This window comes from Chaetodon trifascialis, chromosome 22 (assembly GCF_039877785.1).
Source record: "Chaetodon trifascialis isolate fChaTrf1 chromosome 22, fChaTrf1.hap1, whole genome shotgun sequence".
Lineage (NCBI taxonomy): Eukaryota > Metazoa > Chordata > Actinopteri > Chaetodontiformes > Chaetodontidae > Chaetodon > Chaetodon trifascialis.
In genome coordinates this window covers 16,910,111-16,937,112 of record NC_092077.1, presented here as the reverse complement: position 1 = coordinate 16,937,112, position 27,002 = coordinate 16,910,111, and the positions used below count along the sequence as shown (strand labels likewise).

Below are 27,002 nucleotides of genomic sequence, written 5' to 3'. Positions count from 1 at the left end.
CCAGTCTATTCCTGCTCCCTCTCTGCCTCTGTCATTCCATATGCTGCAGTCAAGATGACCTTTCTCCTGTCATGGATGCCAAAGTTACAGTGGTCCTTTGTGGATTTTAACATCTGATGTGACAGCCAGATTTTCAGATTATTCGGAAAACACATCAAGAACCTGTCAAGATGACCCTCATATCTGAGAAGAAGCTGTGTCGGTGTGCAGACTGTCAAGCAATCAGACAGACAATAAGATTTTTAAGACGTTTGGTGGAAGTATTAAGGTGACAGTCCTGCTTTTCTTTGTTTTAAAGGTCAGTTTCACAACCTCCTGAAGGCCACTTCATACCAGCCAGGTACTGCTTCTCCTGGATCTGCTGTACACCATCATGCGCCCAGTGGATGGTTCCTGCCACTGTGGGATCATGGGTAGCACCACATGGAGAATGACCTTTTCAGCCATGTGTTACCTGCCCAGGATGCTCCAGGTGGCCCTCTCAGCACAGCTCGCCGTAATGCTCCAGTGAAGCAACTCAGAAAACAAGAAATAGGAAAGAGGATGGCAGCAAAGCGTTAGCCACACGCACACAAACACACATCCAGTCACAGAGACACACTTATTTCATTTTTTCAGCAGCTCAGTTGGCAAGAGTTTACTTTAAAGAAAGCATTGAGACAGTTGGTATTAAAGGCACACGACGCAAAAGTTGGCAGCACCAAGACAGGCAAAATATCAAACCTTGGCGAGTCCAGCTGGAGAAAACAATCCTTCTGCTGTTCAGGAAAAGTTTGCTTTTCACAAGATTTATTAATTAATGGGTCACGAGAAACCAAATTCACATGTTCCTTCCAAAGCCTCAATGTTTTTTTTATTGTTTGCCGTCTGGGTTTGAGCATCAGAGCCGTGCACAGGCTTTTAAAGCTGAGGGCCACAAAAGGGCCACTTCTCTCTGTGGAACCAGGTGTGATGCAAACTGTACCAAAAAGGTTTGGATGTAACGAGTTTTTGCAGAGTGCATTTCTTGTTCTATTAATTTTAGCATGAACTCTGTTTTTTTAATCCACACAGACGTTCAGAGGCGAGTTTTCTATCTGTAACAGTTTCGCACAAGGCTGTTGTTTCACTGGTAGAAACACAAAGTCTTGTCTGAGGATCATGATGCAACAGGTGCAGCAGCTTCTGACAAAAGTTAAGAGCACCGATTCATCCCTTTCTGTCTGCATTTCATCAAACAATATTTATGTATACATGAGTAAAATGGAAATAAATAATAATAATAATATTCTAATGCTAAAAAAAATCACATGCACCCATGTTTAATGGCCTGTTTGATGCCTTAGACCTTCATCAGGTAAGATTAATGAAAATTAATGAATGAAATACAATCCAGTCCATTAATTATGACATTAATGAATCTACTTGATGCTGTTTTGAGGAGTGAAACATCTGAAATAAATATGGTTTTTGATCCGATGTACCGGTCCTGGAGAGTTTCTGGTGTGCAGGAACTCTTAGTTATCAGCAACAGGTGAGTGTAAAAGCTTGGATCAGGAAGCACCAAACATGAATTTTTAAAGCAGCCTAAAAACTGATTTCCCCTGTGAAGATGCCCTCACTGTCAGTCATTAGAAGGATTAACCACCTCAAGCAAGGTTAAAGTCTCTGCATGTTGTCTGTCATGCAACAGGGAAATAAACAGAAGCCAGTGACTGACTGACAGGTAGAAAACAATATTAAAACTCTGGAAAATGCTAGACAGTATTCTAAATATATGCAATTTACAGTTAATGGGCTAAAATACCCAAAAAGCATCCATGGGGCCCTTTAAACGAGAACATTAGTCTCCAGCAATAAGGCTCGAGAGGCATTCAAGGTCCAAATCTTCAGGACACCTTCTGCTGGAGTCAAATGACACCTAATGGGGATAATTGCCTTGTTAGGACTTCCCATGAAGTCAGCTCCCCAGTGAGCTGCCATGGGAAAGATCATGCATATATGGATGAACCCTGCACTCCTCCTACTCAGCTAGCACCCAGTTGTGAGCCGTCTGGCGATGCATGTATTCCATAGAAAGGGCGGGTATCTGTGGGCGGTGATGGCTGATGGATGAATGGAAGGACAAAGAGGACGGGGACGGCAGCATTTAAGTGGTTGACAGCCATTTTTCAGAGTAAGTGCAGATGACAGATGGATGATTAGCGCATGTGTGTGTCTGATCCATCTGTACTCACACTCTGTTTACATATTGCAGGATGGCAGGGAGGTGAAACTCCGGCCACTTTGGCTTCTACACTCCCAGGATTCACCAGAGAGATTATTTTTGACTCAGCGTGATGATGCTTGTGTGCGATTGTGTGTCCTTCCCAGGGGGAAGTTCAGAATGAGCCTCTGCTCAGGGCTGAACATGCACCTCTGCCTCTCCCCTGCTGACTCGGTAGTGTTGATGAGGAGGAGGAGGAGGAGGGAGGGGATGCTCATGTTGGTGTGTGCGTACCTGCCGAGCAGGAGTAGCTGCATTCACGCACGTCCCTTCTTAAATCACGCCACGCAACAACACGAAACAAAACGGCGACAACTTCTCCAAGGGAGGCCGGCGCTGTCATGGTAACAGTGTCAAGTGACCTTCAGAGGCTGTTGATGCTCCCCAGAGCCGCCTCCTATTCTGCTTGGCGTGGACTTTGTGAGTCATCAACAACATTCAAATTCACATGCTCCCTCTCTAGAGGTTTGGGGCCCATTAAAATGGATGAGCAAATGGGAAAAAATGATGGAAACAGCAACAACCAAACTGAACTAGCAGCATTTTCAGCAGCCTGATTACCAGAGTCAATAACAGATCCATCATAAACAAGAGGCGTCAGGAATGAGATTATCATAATAGCACATGGAGGATCAAAGGGGGTTGTGTTCCAGCATTTATCCATTAGTATTTACACACAGCAGCACGTAGGTTGTTGCGTAACTCACTGTGTCGTACAGGAAGTGCATCAGCGCTGCTGAGAAGAAGCTCCACTGACATCACTCACAACAAAGCACAGGCGGAAGATGAAATGTGCATCAGGAGGTTTGGGCAGTGGGTAGCCATGCTTATGGTGGGTTCCACCAGGAGAGCCAGTCACCAAGGATCACACAAGAGCCATGAGCGGCTTCTGGGTATCACAGCTGTGGGCTCCAGGCTGGGAACACTGCCCCCCACTGGAGGAGAGCAGGAAGTGAGGGATCGGTGGGAGGGAAGCTCTCCGTCTTCTTCAGGAGTTGGTTTCTGGAGCACAAACGCTTGTTTATCTTCATGCGGTTCAAGTAAATGATGCATTCAGAAGATAAAGCATCCATTATGTTTCCAGCAGCCATTAAAGGTCTGTGGGTGCAGATGCAGAGCAGCACTTTGTCACCACGTCTACAGTAAGTGTTCTCCATCTGTCCTGCCAGTCAATGCTTTGGCATTTTCTACACAGTGTGCTGGTTTCATGTGTGTTCTGTGTGTGTGTGTGTGTGTGTGTGTGTTCGCGTGCTGGGGGGTCCTCACCAGACACAATTGTTGAAAAGATTGATTGGGATACGCTCATCGTATCCCGTTGCCATGGCAACCCAAGGGGGCCAGGAAGAGATCTTGGGAACAGATGACTTAATTCCCAACAGAGAAACAAGCCACTCAAGTCTGTCATCCTCTGGCTATGCTGCGAGGGGGTTACCGCTTTCAGCATGGCGTGCGTGTATGCAACAAACTGAACAGGTCTGCTGTGCCGCTGCTGTTGTTTTACCACACTAAAACCCGTCGAAACGTCCGTGTGAAGCCCCTGCTGTGCATCCTGTGCATGCAGATGTGTGTTGTTTGCCTCCGCAGGACGGAGTCTCAAGGTGACGATGGCATTTGAGCAGCATTTGAGTTCCACATTTTGTGCAAAGGTCAAATAAAATACAAGTATATTATTCCCTTAGAGTGGTATTCTGCCCTTTAGAGGACACAAAAACTCTCCCCTGAAACCCAGAATAATTCAGTTCATGAGTCATAAAACTGCTTTCGCTCTTTCAGGGGTTCCGATTCGATGCTGAGTAATACCAGGCCCAGTCATACCAATCAATACAGACACTTTTTATCATTAAAAATGGCTGATGTGCTATCATGTAAGAGGGAGCCTCATGTCATGATTAATGAGGTAAAGAGATCCTTAATAGTCTCTTCAGGTTACAGCTTCCTTGCCACCTAAAGGTTTGCCAAACATCAATCATTCCTCTTCTCTACATTAATTACCTAAACGTGTGCATGTTAATGAGCAATGACAGATGATTATTGGCTGTAGGTATCAAATCGCCTATTTTTGGATATATTATTAAAGAAAAATAGTATTGAAAGGATTATGGAAATAAGTGCAAAAAAAAAATTGCAAATGCAACTGCCTGAGGGCTCTTTAACCTTCAGGGCCCTGAAAGCCTCACGTTCATTGTCTCAGCTGGTGTAGGATTAATCACAGATATGAGTGTGAATATGACTACAAACAGGCCTTCAGGCTGCTCCGTGGTACATTCTCCAGGATAACATTAAATTTGTCAAACCAAAAATTAATTGGGGCCCACAACCCAACTTTACCCCGGGGGGCTCCGCAGCTACTTAATCCTGCCATGACTATGAGCTGTGGTCCGACGCGCTGCTCATGGATAACACACACCGCCTGCTATCAGATATTCATGCGAAGCTAGCGTTACGCCCAGCACAGAGGCGAACCAGCCCGTTATTACTGCATGAAGTAAGAGGCACTCAGGTGGAAGTCTGAGGAGAAAATGGTCGTCTTTTGTTAATTCCAAATGCAGAGACAAGTCAAGGCTCTGTGCAAACTCTGTCAGCTGGAGGGGCTTCGTGTTTATTCTCCAGCCTGCGGAGCCTCCTCATGAATATTGAAGCTCAAATCAAAGTGAGTTTAATTACATTCAGAATATGTTTGACTGTGGCAGACTCAATTTCTGGATATGAAAAAATTGATTCTTTATTCCACTCTACTGCTATTTTTGTATAAATACCATAAAAACATGCACAGTGCTGCTGCCTAAAAAAAAAACAAAACCCAAATATAAGCACCATAATTCAAAGATCCACCAGTCAAAATGGACAGAGCCGGATCCAAAGCCTCAGGACAGGAGATGAAATAAAGTTGTAGAAGCCAGACCAGCTCAAACAGCATCCAACAGGCCAAAGGACAGAGCAGAATATGGGTTTTCACAGCCATCTCAAATACATGCCTTTTTTTTAGGATAATGGCTTATGAGGGGTGGAGGGCGTCGGCAGAAGTCATTTTGGTGAGAGAGTGATTTAGGTGACAGCTGCACTGATAAAATGGAGCAGATGGAATGGGTAGAGAGTGTTCGGATGTGCTCTATAGCGGCTGATAATGTAATAGCTGCTGGATAAAGTAATAATCACTTATCAAAACGTAATAAAATGTCTTCTAAACGGAACGCACGATGGCGTTTCAATCAATCCTGGCTAATAATGCACCATTATCAGCATAACGTTAACATTTTACATTCATTTGCATTGTTATTAGCATTTATTTCCATTTTTTAGAGGTATTTTATCACATTCTGTTTCATTATCCAGCAGCTTCTTGGTTGTGATGACTCATAGTACAAAAAATAATCCCATTTGTCTTCCTCTACTTCAGTATTTTCTCTGGCAGCCCAACCCAAACTTTTCCATTACTCACAGTTAAATTATGCTGTTCGGTAAATGTCATGCCTTTACACTGCCATTAGTTGATTTCTCTCAGTTTGTGAACTGTATCAGAATCCCATTGACTTTTACAGGGCATTTCAACAAAGGGCAGCCCCGCATGTGGCCCAGGTGTTGAGGGAAGTGCATGCGAAGTGGCTGAAGTCTTGCTTTTTGCAGTTCCAGCTGCAACGTGGCGCTGTGTGTCTTCAGGAAACGGCTGGCCGAGCAGCTTCAAAAAGCACTTTCAGGGTGACGTGACAGAATTCTCGCCAACTTGAGAGAGATGCTGCGAGACTGCTGCTTCTGCTGGAAGTGCAGCGTGACATTAGGCTGCCAGAGAAGCCCTGAACGCAATCATCTCCCATCACCGAGGACACTTTCATTTGAATACTGGCTTTAGAGTACCACCTCAGATATCACGCAGTTTTGAGATAATGAGGTTTAAAAGGTGCGCAGGAAGGCACGAGTCATTTTCAGGCCAGCGGTTGAGAAAATGGGCTGCTGTGATAAAGTCGAGCTGAAGGAACAGGCAGAGGAAATTGCACAAATATGTCCAGAATCGTTGCATCCATCCGTTGTCGCTCTCTCTGCCATCCTGACCCCTGACATCCTCTGTGTGGATGAGTGCTTCCCTGCACCAGGGACCCTGGAGATTGAGGAGATTGGCCGGAGAACCGAGAGCATGAAACCAACTGATAATGAAATATGGCTGGTTTCTACAAGGACAAGATAAGGCCTGCTTCTCATCTCTGTCCCGGCTATCAGCCTCTCAGGATCTGGTGCACTTTGCAGAGGCAGATACATACAAACAAACCAGACTGGACACATGATCGTTTCAAGCTATGCTGCACAAGACAGTGACACTAAATTAAATGCCATCAGGTTTAAGCCTTCTCAGCTATCACACAGGCTGATCACACTTTAGAAAGCGGAATAATTCTCCTCTAAAAGCAGGAATCTGAATGGCTTCCAGCAGAGAGAGTGCAGGTGATGTCTCCCGAATAGGAAACACACAATTCTTTAACATTCGGTTGGCGCATTTGCATGGAAACTGTACAGTGAAGAGCTGTAATTCAATCAACAGCACATATATATTCAGAAAGAACAGACATACCTGTGCAGAGCCAGAAGACAGAATAAGCAAATATTTCACTGCAGTTTGGCACAACAAGTGGATCCTTCTGCCATTTCCTTTCAGGTATGTTACACTTGGCAGTTAAACCTCGAGCTGTTTCCTGTGTTTGTTAAAGTGTGCTTCCCTGGTCTCAAAGAGGGTTTATAAATGTATAAATAAAAGATTTTAATTATTGGTATCTTTATCTACATTTTGTTGTATTTCAAGAGCAGACTGCTTACAAACTACTTTAAACTAACATTTTCCCTTTGAACTTTAAATAGTTGATGAAGGCCCCGCAGCATAAAGTGTTACTTATTTCCCAACATGAAGGTATAAATGCTCTTTGAAAGTTAGTAATTCTACATTTCTACTGACCTCAAAGTCAATGTCAAATATGCTAAAAATGCAAATCCTGTGTTGACCTACCCTGACCTCTGCGTCATCTGTGGATGCCTCTTCCCTGCTGCACACAGAGCAGAAGCTCCCGTTGGCGCGTTAATCTGCAGCATCTGTTCGAGTGTTACACTTCCTGCTTTACAAAATGACAACACGGACTGTCACTTATCTCAAAAAGGTTGCCGCCATGATGACATGTTCTTGCAAAGCCACTTTTTTTTGCAGACCAACACATTCACGTGGGACCAGACCTGTAATTCATCCTCGGCCTGACGCTGACGGTGAGAGCGGACGAGCAGCGTTTGGTGACAAACCAGACGCAGATGAATTGTCTTTGCCCCCTGTGACTACTCCAACTGACAGACCCTACAACTGTCATAAAAATGCTAATAGGGATTATGGAGAGCCCTCCAGCACTGCCGATCGGCTGAGAGGCCATTTTCTGGATATTTAGTTGACATTAGTGCTGATATCCTTCCTGTATAGACGCGTCCCTCCTCACTCTGTCGCCCAGTGAGGGAATTAATGCGTTTCAGCAGCCTAATAGAGGTTCTGTGGGGCGGGTGGAGGCTTCACCTCCCAGGATGGAGGCCTTTCTGCAGTCAGGCTGGTGAATGGCACGTTGAAGCATCGGCGTACGTGTGCCGAGAGCTCGCCGGAGGAAGTGAACCCCCCGCCACCGTCACATTGCATTACTGACTCCATGGCATGGTATCATCACATCAAATTAGTCTTAATGAACACAAGCGAGTCGACTGAGGAGAGAGATAATCAAACTTTTATTAAATGTCTAAATCTTCTGTACATGCATAATGTAATGGGAAGAGAGACGGGTCTGTGATGTCTGTCTGCAACGGGCTCATCCTGACCCCAAAATGTGCCAGTGTGTGTGGAAGCAGAGTTATCTACCGATGGACTAAAACCTACAGATTAACTGCAACGCTCGGCGAGCAGCTCCTCGCGGAGCAAAACGATCTACATACAGAAAGTAAAATGCCGCTGCCAGCCAAGCCTGTTCCCTTGAGTAAACGAGAGAGATGCATGTCAAAGAGTATGTTCCTTCAGTTCATTTGGTTATCATACAAAAACAAAACGCACTGTAGCTCACTCCACACCTCTTCCACGCTGGAGACAGAGCGGCTAGACGGCCGTCAAAGACTTAACTTAGAGTAACTTGTAAACGAATTACAGAGAGCAAAATGCTTCTTACAAAGAATCCACATATATACGAGGCTCGGGTTTCCCCCTAAAACATTTCATCAAGGACTGCTATAATACTCAGGTGTGAACGCTGAAATGCATGAAGCACATAACTGGTATAAAGTCCTGCTTGTGTTCACTTTATCGTTAAAACTGGACACACTTTGAATCGTCACTGAGGCGTGCAGATGCCCTGCTGCTTTTCAAAAGACTTAATGGAACAAAGTCAACCTGGCACTAATGTTCATTAATGAAGCACCAGGCTTTAACAGTTTTTTTTTAAGGATTGACAAAAGAATAAAAATAAAAATCTCACACGCATTGCAAGGCACTACGCCCACTTTGGCTGCTGGTGCTGTCGCAGTAATTATGTTGAATTTGGTCCAAGAGTTCCTCGACAGAAGCTCCGTCGTCACAAGTTCGCTGGTGAAACTGAGACACAATTCAAACACTTCAGATCTTGTTAAATTTACCTGGGTGGCTGCTGTGTGCACACACTGCTTTTCAACCTCTAAAAGGCTTCGAGTGTGCGTGTTTGTGCAGCACATACATTCATTTTACTTTTGCTTTTTAAGACCTTATCAAAAAAAAAAAAAAAAAACCCAAAACATGAACAATCTAAATGGCCTATGTACAATAAATTTACATTAAATATGTATACGATGACGGACGAGCCTCGTGAGACCGTCAGGACAGGACGACGCTCGCTCAGCTCTCACGACAAATGGGATAAATCCTCCTCGGGGTGTTTAAGGCTGCGAGGCTGAGGATGACTACTTTACAGGTTCAGACAGAATCACACAGATAAAAGGCCATGCTGCTGGACTTGACCCGGGGCAGGAGGGCAGGAGGAAGGACAGAACGGGGACGCTCCGTCCGTCCGTCGGGCGGGACGGAGGGAGGCCGTTGAGGGTGGTTCTACCTCGTCAGCTGACCCACCACCTTCAGCAGAGTCTTGTTCTCCTGTTTGAGTTGCTCGTTCTCGTCCTCGATGTCGTCCAGGTCCTGAGAAAAGGGCGAAACAGAGAGCTCTGGGGTGAGCGCTTCCTGGACACATGAATATTTACAGCCCTGCCTCTCCACGCCGCTGAGCGCCCGGCGGGTCGGAGCGTTAGTCTGCGAGTTTAAGCGAGCCTTACTCGCTGCCAGGTTTCCCCTTCAGCCAAGCTGCCTTGATAGCAACAAATTAGACATTAGCAGCTTCAATTAGTTGCAAATGAGAGAGAGTCTCAGATGCCGCAGCGCTGCCTCATCAAAGTGACACTCCTCATTCTGGGTTTCCTCCATCATCATTGCAAAGTGAGCCCAACTGCACTTCGAGGAAGTTGAAAAGTCAAACTAAACAGCTCGAGAGTAAATCTATAGAACGACATGTTTCAGAGCAGATTGGCTGGAGTGGACTCTGAAAGCCCTATGATCAATATTTTTATCATAACAATGTGAAAACAGCCGCTCACAGTGATGAACCCGCAGAGCTCCACGCAGCTTTCAGGCTAACATCTGCAGCTTCATCGTTAGCTGGCAGATGTCATCATGAGCTCACACGGATCTGAACTCTACATTACAGGATTCCTCTTCAAAGCGTATCGAGAGGCAGATACAGGTCCAGCGGTCGAGCTTCATCTTTTCTCTCTCTCCTAAATAAACTTCTACAGTGACTGAGGATTCAATCTTCCTCTGCGGAGACGGCAGACTGGATCAGCCGTTATCTCCCGCTTTCCCATCAGGCCTTGCGGCGGCCCCTCTCAGGGACATTTCTGATGGCTATCACCGCGTCGGCCGTCCTTACATAAAGCCCTTCTCTTATGACCGGCTTCCTGTCCATGTGATGCTATCGACCTGATGCCTCCTGCAATATTGCACCCTTATTGTTTGCAGATGGGCGGCGCAGTGTGTATCGTAATGACTCGAGTGTCGAGATAATAACCAAGCAACATCCAATCGACCGGTCGCTGAACATGCTCACATCGCTAACTGCTGTATTTGTCGGCGGAGCTCGATCTCTTGTTTAGATTTGATTGGCTCGGCGGGGGAGAGCTAAGATCTCTTTTCTCAGAATATCTGAGACATGAAAGTCTGTCAGATCTGTTCCCTCCCGCTACGTCTCCCTTCACAGACGCCAAAAAACTGAGATGCATTTCACCACCAGCCTCCTGACTCAGAAAACATGGGCAAAGGCTGCGAGTTGAGGAGGGACGGCTGACAGTCCGGGGTGAAAGGGGTTCAGAGGGTTCGGGGAGGTTTCGCTCCGGCTGCTGAATATAAAGCACGCTCAGCTTACACGAGTCTCTCCTGACCTGTGAACCCTGACCACACTGTGAGGAGGAAACAGGACCCCGACCGCTGAGGCCAAACCAATCTCAAAAACACACACGACCCCTGCGAGTGTGACGGCTCTAATATCTGACAATAATCAGAAAATAAGATGGCTTATCATCACTCGTGTCAGCCTTTTCACGTCTTAAGCAGGCAGCAACCTCCAGGGCTGGAAAATGAAGTTTCAGCTCCTCAAACGGCCACATGAGGCTGGCTCCCAAAGAGAGCCAGTCCCCATAGACCCCCATATTAAAGAAATAAAGACATTCACAGCCTGGTCTGTAGCTAATTTCCCCGATGATGACAGCAGCACGAGGGCTGAATTGTTATATAGCTCACTTGTTTAAATCAGATTAATTCAATGATGAACATCAAACTGTAATCAACGAGCTGAGTCCTGCAGAGGACGCTGAACATGGAAAACCTTTTCATTCGTTTCCAGCTGTGAAATGAAACCTTCTTCTTCTAAATGGCGGCTGATTGTCATCTTTTTCTGGGGTGTTTGTGGTGTTTTCAGCTGCCGGAGCGCAATTCACAAACTTATCGATCTCTTTCTTTTTCGCTTTCTTCAACGAAAAACGATCTGCCCAAACTCTCTGAGATGAGGCCCACGACAGCGTCTGTCCAATATGACCGAAAATCCACACAAAGTCTTTCTCAGTTTGTTTGAGACACACAATCACGTCTGATCATTACCCACCAGGCAGCAAATCTGTTTCTGCCGCACTGACCAGTCATCGAGCCTCTGGTGAGGTTTGTGTTTAGATACCTCTGAAATGCTTTCTTGAAACAAATGTGTAAATCCACAAATAAAGGTTTGCCAGTGTCCAAATCGGGCTAAAATGCAGGAAAATGGCTGCAGAAAAACACACAGCTATTATACACAACTCCACTCAAATGGCAGATGATGATTTACAACCCCCACGAGCCGCCCACACACGAGCACACAAAGGAGCGCTCAAAATATCAGACACCGGAGCAGCAAACGACGTGGGCTGGACTCACTCTGTTCAGCAAGTCAATCTCCTCCTTCAGCTTCCCGATGAGGTCGTCTTTGTCCTGGTGGGCCTTCAGCAACCTGACGTTCTCCTGACGCTCTCTGGCCAGCTCCTGCACACACACACACACGCACACACAAATTAGCACCGTGATTACATGAATGATGAATCTTCCCACCAGATGAAAATGGGGCATTGCTTCATACGAGTCGCTATGGGACTAACAAGTACTCTGTAATTACTTCAGTTTTATGAGAAATGGTAATTGTCAGATCCAAAACACTTTGGCACACAAAGCACCGAAACCCTGCTGCCTGACAGGAAAAATAAAAAATAAAAAGGTTAAACACACTCGCATTGTGTTTGGACCATAGACGGGTGTAAACACAGTCTGTGCAGCACGCTGGCGTCTGTACACAACAGAACATTGGTGCAGATATTTGTTATTAGCTAACGTTAAATATATTTTGTTGGAATTTCGAGAGCGAGTAAGCGAGATGGCTGAAAGAGACAGGCCTCTAATTACTGATTACACGTCTGTTCTGTGCCATGAAAGCACCGAAAGATGCATCATTCGACAGAAGTATGTGAAAAAGGAAAGCCATCTCGGTGGGAAATGAGTGATATACGGTATGAAATGACAGTCTGTGCATCTGATCTGCTGCTAACAAGACATATAATTTATCTAGTCACAGAGCTGCTTGCATACCAGTACCACAACACCCTGAGACAAAGTGCCAAAACATGTTTTACACAAAGAAATGAATGCTGAATTTTAAAGAGGGGACAAATAATGAAGAATTTGTCGTAACAGCGTTTCACAAAGTTTCTTAAGTTTCTTCTGACTGAACAACTTTAAAAACTCTTTTTTAAAGGGAGTGTGGGACTTATTTGCCGTCACCTCCATTTACTCATTTCCAGGTTTTGCTCTGGAGGACAGAGATCTGATCTCAGTGAGGATAACAAAGATGTGTTAAACACACCAGGTGTGGAGAAAAAGGCAAGATCGGATTGTTTATTATCCGGATAACGGATCCGGATACAGATCCCATTTTAATAACAGCGTAACCGGGGTGAAAGAGTCGCTTAAAAAGCTCAAATTCAAACAGCTGAATTGGGCATTTGAGTAGATTCAGGCCTGTGTATTAATCACGCAAAGCTGCAGCTTACACGAGAGCACTTCATTGAAAGCACATTTTACTCGAAGCACATCTGGTTTTAAAAGGCATTCGTCAATAAAAAGCTAATTCGCCAAAATACCCGATCTGTAATAATCAACACAACAGACTGTCTGTGAACAATGCATTAATGCTTCCTTTCCACAGAGCTTTTGTGTGTCTGTCAAATTGTTCTTGACTAAAAGCCAGCGCGTTCCTGTCAGCCTCCTCCAACAACCACAGGGGAATAAATGGCTGCTGCTCCTTACTGCACGCCGTTAACACACAACTTTTTAACATGAACCAACACATGTTGTTTATGAGGGAAATGAGGATCAGACCAGGACTTCTACTTTCCTTCTGTGGCAGGTAAGCATGAATTGTTTCCATAGAAACCAGGTGGGCAGGTACAGGAGAAAAGACAAAGAGAGCATAATGTGGCCGACATGAGCGTGTGCTGGTCCTGGTTTTTAAAGGTGCTGTAGTTAACAGCAGCTTTGAAGTCGTTTCGACTCGTCTCAAAGCCGCCTGAACAAACGTCACTGATTCACACCAGCACAGAAACGCAGGTTAAATCTTCATCAGTGGTTTCACCCTGAACCAAACGTGTCATCTAACGTGCCTCTGTGACTTTCCAAACCTGGATTAGGGTTATATTTGTCCTCTTTCTTTCAATAATGGCTATTTTAACATCCATAAAAACTTGCATTTGAAATACTTTTGGCCCAAAAGAAGAAGAACGAAACCATTAAAACACATTTAGTCCATGTTCCCGCCGTGTCGTAAGCAGTCATTTTCCTCTCAGGCACCCTTTGATAAAAGCTCAAGTGAATCATTACTGAACCAAAACGGTGCTTAAAATTGGACTTTAAATATATTTGGGACGTGTTTTTCTGCAGTGTACACTGTGATAACACCAGCGTACACACTCGCAGACGATGCTAAATATTTGTAGAAGGTTTACTTTGATCTGGACGGTTTCATCTGGTCTCCAGCCCCAATTCATCAGCCTCACTCTTGTGGTGCACTTGAAGGGGTGTGTGTGTGAGTGTGTGTGTGTGTGTGAGTGTGTGTGGACTGGTGGCGTTGCCTTGAGATACTGATGCCGTCAGTGATATCTGACTCCTGCTTCTCTGCTGTCCAGTTAAGTTTTGATAACACACTTAGTATTTTAAAGTCCAATAATGCTAACCTGAGGCTAACCTTCATTAGCTTTCTAGCTTTGTCTCCAGCTTGTTACAGGCACTTGGAGCTAAAACAGGAAGCTGCTCCTGTTTACATCTGCACACATTTTGATGCTAAGCTTCCAGTTTCTTTTACCAATGCCTGGTGATTTCTTATATTGATATTTTGTTCCTTGTGTACAAAAAAACAAGACTTTTTTTGCAAAGCCTTCATAGAAAATAACATCTATTTGTAAAGTGGACTTCTACAACCTAAAAGCATGAAGACCTCTCAGCTGCCTCACTGTACCGACTCGACCTTTTGAACGGTAGTGGGCATGTTTATGACACTCGAACATACTGTACATCTCTGTACCTGTGCAGTTTTTTCAATAAAGTCTACAGTTTCAGCCTAGAGTCGCAGAGATTTACCTGCCAGTAATCTCATAAGAGCTGACCTTTGTCTTCCCGTGAAACAACGTGCACAATAGTAAGTGTGTGAAACGTGATTTTTAAAGTGTTTCTAAACATCTGACTCGGAGACACATCTCACACAGAAAGTCAGTGAGGTCACAGCAGTACTTACTTTAAAAACCTTTCTCTGAAAGCCACCCGGGTGACATTTGATTCCCAGCTGACTGCAGTGAGGGCTTGAGTGTCTGATAGGAGCCGTGTAGGAGGGAAAAGACATATCTGCACTATAAAAGGTCATCTCTTCAACAACGCTGAGGAGAATTTCTGCCAGTCCTGAGCCGCAGTTTTTAGCCAGAAAATCAGAACTTGGACGTCTGCTCAAAGGAGCGGAAATTCATCTAAACAAAGTGCCGTCGATAGAGGCTTTCAGTCGGCCAAAACAGGCTTTCAGGGACGATCACAAACCTCAGCAGCGCTGAGAAGCTGATAGGATTTGGTAGTGATAGCAGATGTCAATCACAAAGCCGACGCTTCCTCTGTGATTTTACATTTCCATGGTGTCTGGGGTTGATTTAGCTTTGGTTACACCCAAGGAAGCAGAGGAAGGAAAAGCCACTGAGACTCATTTTAGGATTTGCTGATACTCCTCCAGAACTCATGACCTATTTCCAGCGTGGAGCTGATACTGCGATGGTCAAACAGCGGGCACACTGGGGGATGACATTTTGGGAAATACACAGATTTGCTGTCTTGCCAGGGCTCACATGAGAAGATTGATGCTATTCTCGTGTCTGTGCATTAACTATGGAGCTATGGCCAGCAGGTCATTAGCATAACTTAGCATAAAGGCTAGCAGCAGGGAGGAAACCGTTAGCCTAGCTCAAAATAAAAACATACGCCCTAAAGGACTTTTACAGCTCACCAATTCTACTATTTAGTTATCTTAAATAACAAAAGATGGAGCGTGATGATGTTGTGAAGGAGCGTGGGATCATGGGAGTTGTTGTCTTCACTGTTAAATAAGCACCACTGCCAAAGAAAACTCAGGCAGAAGCCATGTCCACAGACAAGCAAAGGAGCTATGACGCCAGTTTTAGTCGACATTTATGACGCACTGAACGCCAAATTTTTAATAATGGATTGGTTGAGTATAATTTGTATCAGCAGTGGCTGTAAACGAGCAGGAACGACAGCATCAGACGACAAACCTTCTCAAGCTCCTCCATCCTTTTCTCCAAATTTCCTGGTGCTGCAGCTCCTCCATCTCTGCCGTGACGGTTGTGTCGCTGTCTGCTGTTTCCGCCCACCTCTTCCTCAGAGCCCGGCCCTGCAGAGCTGTCCCAAACGCACAAAACAAGTTGTTGAATGCTCATGTTTCTTTAACTTCAAACTCTTCACATGCAGAAGAAAGTAGGAAAAACAGTGAATTTTGTGTCCATTTCCACTGCTCAAAGTGTCCAATACTGTATTCACACGAGGCTGTTTGAAGGTATGAATCATAGCCACATTATTTAAACTTCAATGGGATGACACATCTTTCTGCGTGTTTGCCCTTTCAATTAGGCATGCATTATCAACACCCCTCTGCTTTTTATTCCATTAATGGAGAAAAGGCCGTCAAGGGTTTGCAACTTCGGTGCAAAAAGGATTCTGATTAAGGAACAATTTACATATTATAACTTCAAATGGGCTCAAGAGCGGCGCCGGCAACTTGTGCGTCACTGTTCTTGAGCTGGTGAGAAAACAAAAAAAGGAGGTTTTAAAGGTTTTTGTGTGCAGCTCGAGCAGAACATTAACCTTATCTCCTCTGCACCTCCGCGCTGCTATGTTTCTGGGGCAGCTGGGAGGGAATATTCATTTTCTTACTGACCTTATTTCAACAATTATTGACGTGGAAACCTGGAACGACTGTAACGACTCCCGCTCCCCGGTAGGAACAGATTGCGCCGGGTTTATAAAATCTCCCTGGGAATCAAATTATTGGGGAGCCTGTAGGCCTCACTGAATTGTCTGAAGGGGGTTGTCTGCATATTTCTACAGCTGAAACTGGCTGCTGGCAAGACGAAGGACAAACAGAACTCCTCTGGACCGTCTGCACTGCTTTCGGGATCTGCCACACACCATGTTCCCTCTATTAGACTACTTTACAAAGTACCTTTACCTCTGAGATCGGACAGACTGTCACAACATATTTCTTCTATGGCATAGCGGTGGGAAGGAGTGTGGCTGTGGTTATACGACCATTAAAATGCTAAATACCCAGACAGGTGTGAAGGAACTTTCCTTAAACGTGCACACTGTTTCCCCTGGCTGCCTTTGGGGTCACTGGCAAACAAAGGGCAGAATGACCGGTTCCTCTCACAGCAGTATCTCACAGTCACTGTGCAACTCAGACCCCAAGGCCAAGGATTACGCTGCATTTGCCTCAGATTTAACAGACAGACTGTCTGCTCTTAACATGTGACCTGAGTGGATTCAACACGATGTAGTCAGGTAAGCACAGATCTTCATGTTTAGACTCCAAAACCCAAAACAATCTTCAAATATAAGGGCATTAAGGCTGTCAAAATTATGTGCGTAAGATGGCAAACCAATACAACGAGAGACAAACTGCGTGTGCATTATTTCAACATGAACAGGCCTTTTAAAAGATCTACATACCTGCACAATACAAAATAAGTAAAATAATGTCCTTTGCCGCCTTATTGAATTATTCGCTGGTTTAAGCTTGATCTACATCTAATAAACCAAAGAGACGTTGTGTTTATGGCCCTCCTGTCCTGGAAGACTTCATATTTCGATCAAATATTATCTCATTATGGACCTTGTTTTCCCATGTTTTGGAGTCAAAGTGACTAATGGAGGCAATTATTTTGCAACTGGTCCACTATCGAGAGCGAGGCAGCCTGCAGCCGCAAAACTGAGCGTTACGCTCATAATGAGGAAAACCAAATCTGTTTTTCAGCTTCGATTGTTGCTTGAGGCTTTAAAGGAAAACAAAACAATTTAGATCCTAATTTAGTTACAAAGGTAAAGAACGTTTATGGAAACATTTATAAATAAGTGTAATATCCATGTTCATTGCTGCCATAAAACACCATATTATGGATACGGTGAGAGATTGCTGATGGCATTGTGGGTTAAACTTATGGATGTGTGGGTGCTTTGGTTCAGCAGTCACTCTGATTTCTGCTTATCAGAGGACACAAAATACATCAAAATGTACATTTTCATATCAGCCAGCATGACTTTACACAGGATAAAGACTTAATGAACTACAGAGCTCCATCATGTAAAACACAGGCTTAAAGTTGGGACTCCTCTCAGCCATTCTCCTTTTTTCTATTCAGGCAGTTGAGCCATTTGTTGTACACAAGCAGAGGCGGTATTTTTCTGTACCTTGACATTTACAGAAGAACAGCTTATTTTCGCTCATTCTTACAGAGAGCCAAACACTGCAGCGGACATCGCTTTTGATCAAGACGGAGTCCTTGAAACGCTGTCCTTGGGTCTCGCCCACGCCAAGATAAAGTGCATTTCATTTGTCTCTCTCACCGATTCCTTTATCGGCATGAGCGCACACACGCGAGCACACATGCAAAACGCTTGTGCACGCACGCACACATATATGTTACAAAGCGTGACAACAAACGCATCCTCTCACCCTGATGCCGAAAAAGAGGCAAACACAAAACAATGACATGCTTTGTGTGCCTACATCCATGCATGTCATCTCATTTCGAGAGATATCTCCCCGGTCGCACCCACACACACACACACACTCACACACAAACAACACACGGGCACTCCTGGGTGCTCAGCGGGTGTTGAAGCCAAGTCTAAACAAGCATGGCCTTGATACTAAATATCACACCGTGGCCCATTAGCACCCCGCAGGGTGAGGTCTGAGGGAGAGAGAGGCTGAGCCAATCACACACTCTTGGGAGCCTCAGCAGGTGGGGAGGAGAAAGCACAGACAGGAGAGCCTTTAACAGCAGCTGCCGCAGGTATAACAACGTCTCTCACAAACTCAAGCGTCAATGTGGAAGAAGTTAAAGCCACACTGGAAACCACAGCACACAGTACTCAACCATCTCATTAACTCCTCGCCTCGCCCTGATATGTGCCGCTCCTCAAACAGCAAAAACACATCAAGACAAACCGCAATCAGTCATTTTAAAGACATAATCAGAACAATTTATGGGTGGGGGCTTGCAGGTGTAGCTGATCAATGTCAGCCACTCGTCTTTTTCTCAATGGAAGCTGAGACTTCAAGCTTTCTAAGCAGGCACAGTTGACCCAGGTGTGCTTTGGTTCTGGATGCTTAAATCTCCCAGGCCCCCTGAACTATCCAAGACGAGCTGCAGCACATACTGTACGTCACGACTCGATAGCGACGTTGTCTCGTCTTCCCGGGGACGACAGAAAATGTGTTTGGGATGAACAGACGGAGGTCTTCTCATGCTGTTACCATAGTTACCATGACATATTCTTGCGGCTGATGGTTTGTAGCTAACAGCTACTAAAATGAACAGCTAGCAGTAGCTAAACATAGTTTGAGTTGAGTCAACGTTACAAACACTTCAAGTCAGTGTGCACGTTTTACCAAACTTCTGTCAGAGATGAAAGTAACCAGATATATTTACCCCAGTTCTGTACTGCAGTACACTGTTGCAGTACTTGTACTTTGATACCAAAAAGTATATGCAGCTGATATTGAAATTTCAATGAACTATGTCCTTAACAACCAGCAGCTACAGATGATAATAAAGAAACTAGATTTGGTTTTTTGGAGAGTTTACGTCAATTTTGGGACATTTAAAACTGAGCAGAAATGTCGAACTGCAGAAAAAGCCAGACGTTATTAAAAGATATTTGAAAGGAATTGATGCGATGTTGCATGTAAGAAATCTTTTTTTAAACACAAAAGGTGTTTCTGTGGAAAGCAGGGACAAACTTTGCAGAGCGACGGCTTGAATCAAGACGGAAAGGAGATAAAGTGACTGAGACAGGTGACGGCTGACGGAAAGGGAGTAAATTAGAGAGAGGCACGAATCTATAAAGTTGCTCTATCAGCCATCTTGCGCTGCCCAGCCCACCTGGCGGGTTATCCGTTGCGGAGCTGCAGAGCGTCCAAGTGTAGCCAGGCCAGCTGATGAGAGCAGCAGCCATAATTACATGGGCAGATTGAACGTCAGCTGGTGAACTTGGATGTTGAGGTTTGGCCGCAACTTCAGTTTGGGTGCAAATAACACAAAAACACACACGGGACGCACACAGAGGTTCTCAGCATTTGTAATTTTGATTGTGTGTTACAGGCTGCATTGTGAGGATTACTCTAACGAAGAAGCTGGACAATGTTCCCTCAGCAGTTCAGAGATACACAACAGAAATAATCCTTATTATTGTAACATGAAAGCAGATGAAAGAACGTTTATTTTGTGCTCTCTGCCGTCTCTCTTTTCAAGTTTGAAAGCCCCTTATCAAATGCCAAAGCAATCTTGACCGAACTGAACCACACATTTTAGACTCCAGACCTTTCAAAGCAAAACGATTTTCTTTCAACACCCCCTGCCAGAGTGAACAAAGTGTCCAGGGTCCAGATGGTGTTCTGTCAACTAACTGTTCAAAGCAGTCATCAATAGTCATCTTTCTTGAGCCATAAAAGCTCAGAAAGGGTAGCACTAAAAAAAAAAAACCAAAACAAATAAAACGGTGACATGCCAGGAAAAGGCCCTCGGACCCCGTCAGAGGGAATCTGTTCTCCTAATTAATGACTCAAAGTGCTGCTTCTCATCCCGGCCTCTTTCTTCTCTTCACATATTACCAGTGATGCCCAAGCAGATAAACCCTCAGTGTCAGAATAATAAAATGAGTCTCACCTCTTGTGGCGGCCGCTCCCAGATCTGGGGGTATCCTGCAACAAAAAGGAAAGGAGTATCTTCAGTGCAAAAACAATAACTAATAACTCAAGGCTGTGAAGGTTTAAGCATGTTTTTAACAGTAGTGCTACTCCAGAAAGCAGTAAAACTTTATTGTGGACGGCTGAGCCTTTAGAGGATGCATGATGTTGGATATTGAGTTTATGTCAACGAGTGTTTGCAAATTATCACATCTGTTTTATTTATGCTTCAGTCAGCTTCCCAACTTTTATGGAATCGGGGTCGCAGTGCTGCAATTTCACAACAGAGGTATATACCAGAATGAGTTTTTAGGTGTCATCTATTGTGTTCGTCTGCCTTGGGTTGTGTTGCTTCACCCGAGAAGAGAAAACACAAAATACCACCTACAGGATAAGAGAAATTTATCAGAAGCGGCATTTATAGAAAGCCTTCAGGTTGTGTGTGAACGTTTGTGAATCGCAGCTGCTGAGCTGATATATAGATGAGCTTTGCTGCATTTAATAGTTCAGCGGGAGCTCCGTAGCCTCGAGGTGTGAAAGGCAATCTTGTTTTGCAATATGGAGGAGCATGTTTATCTTCTTTTTCCATTATTGTATGATCTAAAGGTTGTTTAGATCTGTACAGCAGTGATGCTCCAATAAAGTCGCCTTCGGTAAAATGGCGCTTCCTTCAAAAAAATGAGGTGCGTGTCGCCGACGCTGTGAGATGAATACGCATCTCGTCTCTCCTAAGGTCTTGTGCAGTGAAGGGTCCCGGGTTTGATTGAGGGGCCTTGGCTCTGCTGCAATTCATCAGTCAGAACTTGGCTTCAGCGGGTGAGGGGGAACGTTGCGCCTGCCTCTCCGTCTCGGTGACATATCATCCATTCACTGTGGATGAAATCCCGGCCTTCGTCTCTTCCCTGGCTCAGGTCTGGATAGATTTAGTAAGATGGAGGACAGTAAGAGGGCAGCAGCAGCAGCAGCAGCAGCAGCAGCAGCAGCATGTCATATGCTAAATAACACCTCATCTGTGCATAAGACCAAGTTCAAGCAACACCTGGATTTAAGAGCAAATTGATAAATTTTGCTTTATAAACTGACATTTTCGAGGATTTGGTGTAATCACACAGCTGCCATACCTGCACCGCCAGTTGGAGCCTTATCTTATCTGTCATAGTCTTATTAGGAATTTGGTCAAAGGCAGACAGATGGTGCTACTCTACAAGTCTGCTGTTCTCCAATTTCAGACTGGGCCTGAACCCATTTAGTTTAATACAATGTGGGACTTCAACCACGGAGACTTCTGGAAAATCAGAGGCAGACAGAGCAAAGTGGGGTTACAGACTCTGTAGTTTGAGGATCAAGATGAAGTCAGAAGGTCAGAGTCATACATCTAGGTCACAAGAAGAAGTATTGGTACCACTTTATATTAAGGTACGCATATTCTCAATTAGCTGCTAGCTGCTTATTAGCATTCATACAGCTTTCAGCAAACTTGTGTGAGGATGTGTGAGGTGTGTGTGTGTGTGGCTGGCTCTGTCCACAAAGCAGCACACTCTGCTCTGCCTAGTAACCAAAATGTAGATAAATATATTTACTCAGCGCCTTTTTATCGAGCATCAACCTCGCATGTGAGGAAATTGTCTTGAAGTGTAAATAACCGCTTCAGGTCGCGGTTACGTCGGTGAAACACAGGTGAAGTGCAGACAGCTGCATAAACGAAAATGAGTGTATCTGCTACATGAGACACACAAGTAGGACCAACAGGTCTGATGAAGCTTGTCAGCAAAACTCCTGTCTAAACCAATCATTATGTAAGCACCTTTATATAAAGTGTCGGCAAAATATCTGTCATTGTTGAGTAATATGTCAATTATTCTCCAAAGTAACTGATTGTTTAGTCCATAAAATGTCAGAAAACAGCTAAAAATGTCCAGCACAACTTCCCAGAGTTGAATTCAGAAGTCATTTCTAACAAGATTTCTGTCATCGGCTTGCATTAAGCGCTACCAAATCAGCAGAGACGAGGCTGAAAAAGAGGTAAGATTTTAGTTGAGATATAGTTTTCAAAGTGGTTGTAAAGCCAGGTTCCCTGTAGCAGAGCCACCGTTCAATACAGATGACGATGTCGAGAGAAAAATGCTGTCTAAATGTAAATTCATCTCTTGCTTCCACAGTCTAGTGTAACTTGAATAAACAAACAGGATTCTTTGAAGATACAATTGACCTGCAAACCCAGTCTGCAGGCTTCCAGCCGGAAACTTGACTATGTAGGAAATAACTGCTTGCTTTCAGGGTTCCCCAGAAATGTTAATACATCTGTTGCAGAGGATAAAGCATGAGGAAGGTTAACATTCAAAGTCCGCTGTCCAGCTGACGAGGCTCTGCGGACTGCGGCTGATTGCTTTCTGAGGTGAAAAAGGGTTGAAATATGAGTGGAAACAACGATGTGAGGGAAGGTCACGGTGGTCAGCGGACATCGCGAGGCTATGCCAATCCTCATTTGCGCACCGTGATGTCAAAACAAAAGAGCAAGACTGATTCAAATGTGATGTAATGCGGGGGTTTGGTAAAAATGAAATCCTGGTGTTACGAAGCGTTCCTCCGACTGCAGGAAGCGACAAATCAAAACAGACCAAACAGTGACATTAAAAATGTCTCCAGAGTAATCAGACTCACCACATCAGTGATGAGAGAGTTTGTTGAAGGACAAAAGAAGCAGCAAATCAAAGGATTATGTGTGTTTAAAACAGCGCTGTGTACGTCCGACAAGTCCAATCCAAAACAACTGTGAGCCTGAGAACAACATCAATAAGTGTGATCATTTGCTAATCTAATGTCTGACCTCGTCAGCTCCATTGGTTTTTGTAAATATCTGCTTTATTCTGAGTTTGAAGTTGCGACAGGAGCAGCAAATGAATATCTTCAGAATAAGATAAACTATAGAACCTCATTGTTCTTTAATGGCCTCTCCTCACCAGACCCCCTCTAAGCTGCACTGACTGTAACTAAACTCTGTGCTATAAATAAAAGCACCACTTCTGATCTGTTAATAATCACTTGCACTCTCATGCAAATTCATTATCTTGTAGCGCAGTCTGTATCCCGCAGACAGTCTCAGCTGGTCGCACTGAGGCAGCGGGTCCATCCTACTGCGGATGCATAAACAGAAAACGCCATTTAAGCGTCCAACAGGGCACCACCCTCACTAATCTGTACTGTGACTCCATCCACACTGAAAGGAGAAAGACGTCCCTCCCTCTTGGTTTTGTTGTCATATTTGCAAGAAGTAATATGTAACTCTGCAGTATATGATAAAGTAATCACAGTAACATTACGTACTGTAAGGGGACATTAAGGACATTTTATACTGTGTTAAGTATTTGACAGCTAGTGGAAGTGACTAATACCGGGATAAACTGTGCAGTATCAAACTGGTTTTAATCATATACAGTAGCTTGCAGGCCATTATTCCTTCTATTAGGATAAACTGATCATCCTCAGCCCTCTGTGGCTGATATGCCGTCAAAAATCTAAATCTGAAATCACACCGTGTTTACAGAAAACAGCCCAGACTTCATTTGCCACGTCACTATTGCAGCTCTCGGCGGTGTTTCACGGTGTGCAACCTCCCGTCTGCGATATGATTCTGTGAGACAAGGTCAGCGTAATTCATGTACGACCTCTTCACTGCACACAATACAAGCCTGTGCAACTTTATTTATCATGCTTGAGCTACGCTGACAGCTCCCATAAGCCCCGCCGCGGAGCTCAGAGCCACGAAGAAAACAGAGACAAATATCAACAATAAAACTTCATCGCTCAGCTCAAGCAGGGTACTGCTCCATGTGCATTTCTGTGTGTACCTGTACCTGCAAGGACAGCTCATTATATTCTAAATCTCACAAGGAAAGTCCATGAAAAGGTGATCTTTGGCTTTCCATCCAGCTGCCGAGTATTTCTCTGTACAAAGCTGATAAAAATCATCGTTTTACTGGAAGCATTCGATAGATTCGAGATCACGTAAGTGTGCTTGATTGGCATCTAGAGCACCGGCCAAATTAATAAACTCAGCACAACTGGGCAACTGGAAAGTCTCTATGCTGGGAAAGATCACCAGAGAGTCCTCTGTATGTTTTAATGAAATCATCAGAAGTGTTTTTCCATCACTTATTACTGCAGTCTATTCAGAACATGCACATTTTGCTCATAACTACGAGCTGATGCGGCGCTTGCTGTACCTTACAGCTCTATGACTGTAGTACAGATGCTTTGCAGTTCTCTCACACAACATTTCAATTAAGATGCTAACCCTGCTGTCCGCGTCTTTGATTCTGGATGAAGAAGAAGGTGTCAAAATGCCAAACTGCAACGTAAATTGAAGGCTGAAGATGAAAACAAGGCTGACCTTCAAACTGCGGTGTAAACAGCCGCAGAAAGTCGAGTTAACCTCTCGGCATTTTTGTGACGGGTGCAGCTGTTGCATGTGTGTTAGTCAAAAGCATTTTTCCCCTTTTTACTCTTTCTTACATGATTTTTTCTTGCACCCACGCAATGCCTGCAGTATGAAAAATTCCAACTGGTTCATCTGCAATTGCACCTTCTTCTCCATGTTAATGCTTCAATCAAGTGTCGCTGGTCTGCTGTGAAAATGTTGCTTTGTTTCTCACCAACTAGCTAAAGTATTTTTACTGGTAGCAGTCCTGTCAAAGATAAACACTGGTGTGATTAAGTTGGCTTATATAACAGCAATCCTTAAAATCTTGAATCAACAGGGGTGTGAATGTGACCAAATATTGTTTCAGGCAGCAAGACGATATTCAGTTTGCTGCTGCTCCCGGCTGGAAACGCCACGTGACGGCTAGCGAACGTCCGCATGCTGTTCAGACAAGATGCTCTGCATCAGCACAGTTTTTTGGAAAGGAAGGTGCTAATTAAAAATGCAAATGAGGCTTGTTAAAAAGTGCAGCAAGGGAATTGTGAGCAGTATGCATTTTCCATGTGAAGGAGAGGCAGAAAAGGACCTGAGCTGCTTTGTTGTGAACCTGGCGCCACATTAAATGCAGATGATCCAGAGGAATGTTCCATATGCTTCTGGCTGCCGGATCACTGAAACAGGTTTCCTTGTAGGACTTGCATACCAGAGAGAGGTAAGGCCTGATAACCAGGACCACATGCCTGCAGAGGGCCTCTCTGATCAGCCATCATTGGGGCTGCACATATCACATACATGTGTCCTGTCACACGGAGAGGAGATGTGCGTCCGTGCACAAGTACGCACGCAGAGATCGCATCATCTCGATAAGCAAATTTAGATGGAACACGGGTCCGTGGAGAGAGATGGAAAAAGGACATCTTTGCAGAATTTAAAACATCTGATAAAACATTTCATATCCAACATCCTCCGTGGAGTTTCCATTAAGTGTTCAGCGGCGAACACTGGAGAGTTACAGCTTGTTTTGGTTGGGAAACCCTGCAGACCTGCAGACTTAACAGCCCTACAGCAAGTTGAACAGAGCGTCTCTTTAAAAACTTTCTGTCCAGATAACCAAGAGGCCCGGCTGGATGCCGTATATCATAACGGGCCTGACATGGCAATTGCTTGTCTTCCCGGTGATGAATGGGGCCTGCAAGGAACGGCACATTTTTGGGATGCTCTGTCTCTACAGATGTCCAACTGACAGCTCTGTAGTAAATCCGCTGACCACACTGGATCTGCTCCTCTTTTCTCCCAGTCTGCCTCCTTATGAGCCCCCAGCAGAGCATGAATGTCAGTTTTCCATGAGTGACAGTGAGACATCTAATGGTTAGTTTCTGCATAGCCACATCTGGTCTGCATCAGGCCTCACATCGTGACAGTGAGAACAGACTCGGCGGGCATGAACGGACATATTCTGTTTAAACGTTGGACGAATTGCGGGGAAGCTGCACAAGGTCCCGTTTTACTGAATGGCTTGATGTTTGTTTATGTGCAGGCTAACTTATGTAAATAGCTGAACCCTTGGCTTTTCATTTCTTGCCCGTGCAACATCTCAGCAGGTGCTGTCACAATCTTCCTGTTAGTGCAGCGTTTGTGTACACGTTTCATACACAAGCCCCGGCTTCTCGTAAACAGCCTCAGCCGGTTCCAGCCCGAAACAAAATAAGCGTGCTGATGCTGAACAGCCGATCCATCTGGAATACAACTCAGAGGTGCATATATGAGAGTTGCTGCACAGTGGCAGAGCCATTTGATTTTCATTTCTTTAGTTCTTTCGAATAATAATTTTCATGTCGAAGGTGTTTGACAGAAATACAGAGTGGAGGTTTCACTCTTTGTTACACAGCTGGATGCTTTTCATATCCCTCCGTGCTCAGTTTCTTAGTGAAAGTCACTCCGTGTATTTGAGGAGTTTGAAATTACCCTGCTCTACTGAATACGAACCACTGCTCTCCACAAAACAAAAAGACTTGAATTACAAGCGTGTCGTTTCTGATTTGGTTTCAGTTTTACTAATTCACTTACGTCCTCACGCTACAGGCGCCTCCTGGACTTATTTGGAGGGAGAGCGGGGTGTCTCTGCATGAGTTCACTTCCATCAAATAAACACAGAATTACTTGCCAAGATTAAAAGATTCATTCTGTGGACATCAACGGTCTCTGATTCACTCTGATTCACCTTTAT

General features: G+C 44.6%; 1 protein-coding gene across 1 annotated transcript in view; it reads right to left on the bottom strand.

Moving 5' to 3' along the window:
• Positions 1-7,962: 7,962 nt before the first annotated feature.
• pawr (PRKC, apoptosis, WT1, regulator) overlaps positions 7,963-27,002 on the bottom strand; it is a 59,410-nt gene continuing 40,370 nt past the window's right edge. Inside the window, exons 4-7 of the mRNA XM_070992560.1 lie at positions 20,336-20,370; positions 15,662-15,788; positions 11,727-11,831; positions 7,963-9,410 (exon numbers count right to left, since the gene is read on the bottom strand). Of these exons, the coding sequence (XP_070848661.1) occupies positions 9,324-9,410; positions 11,727-11,831; positions 15,662-15,788; positions 20,336-20,370 (354 nt within the window). The 3' untranslated portion in view covers positions 7,963-9,323. The remainder of the gene's footprint in view (positions 9,411-11,726; positions 11,832-15,661; positions 15,789-20,335; positions 20,371-27,002) is intronic.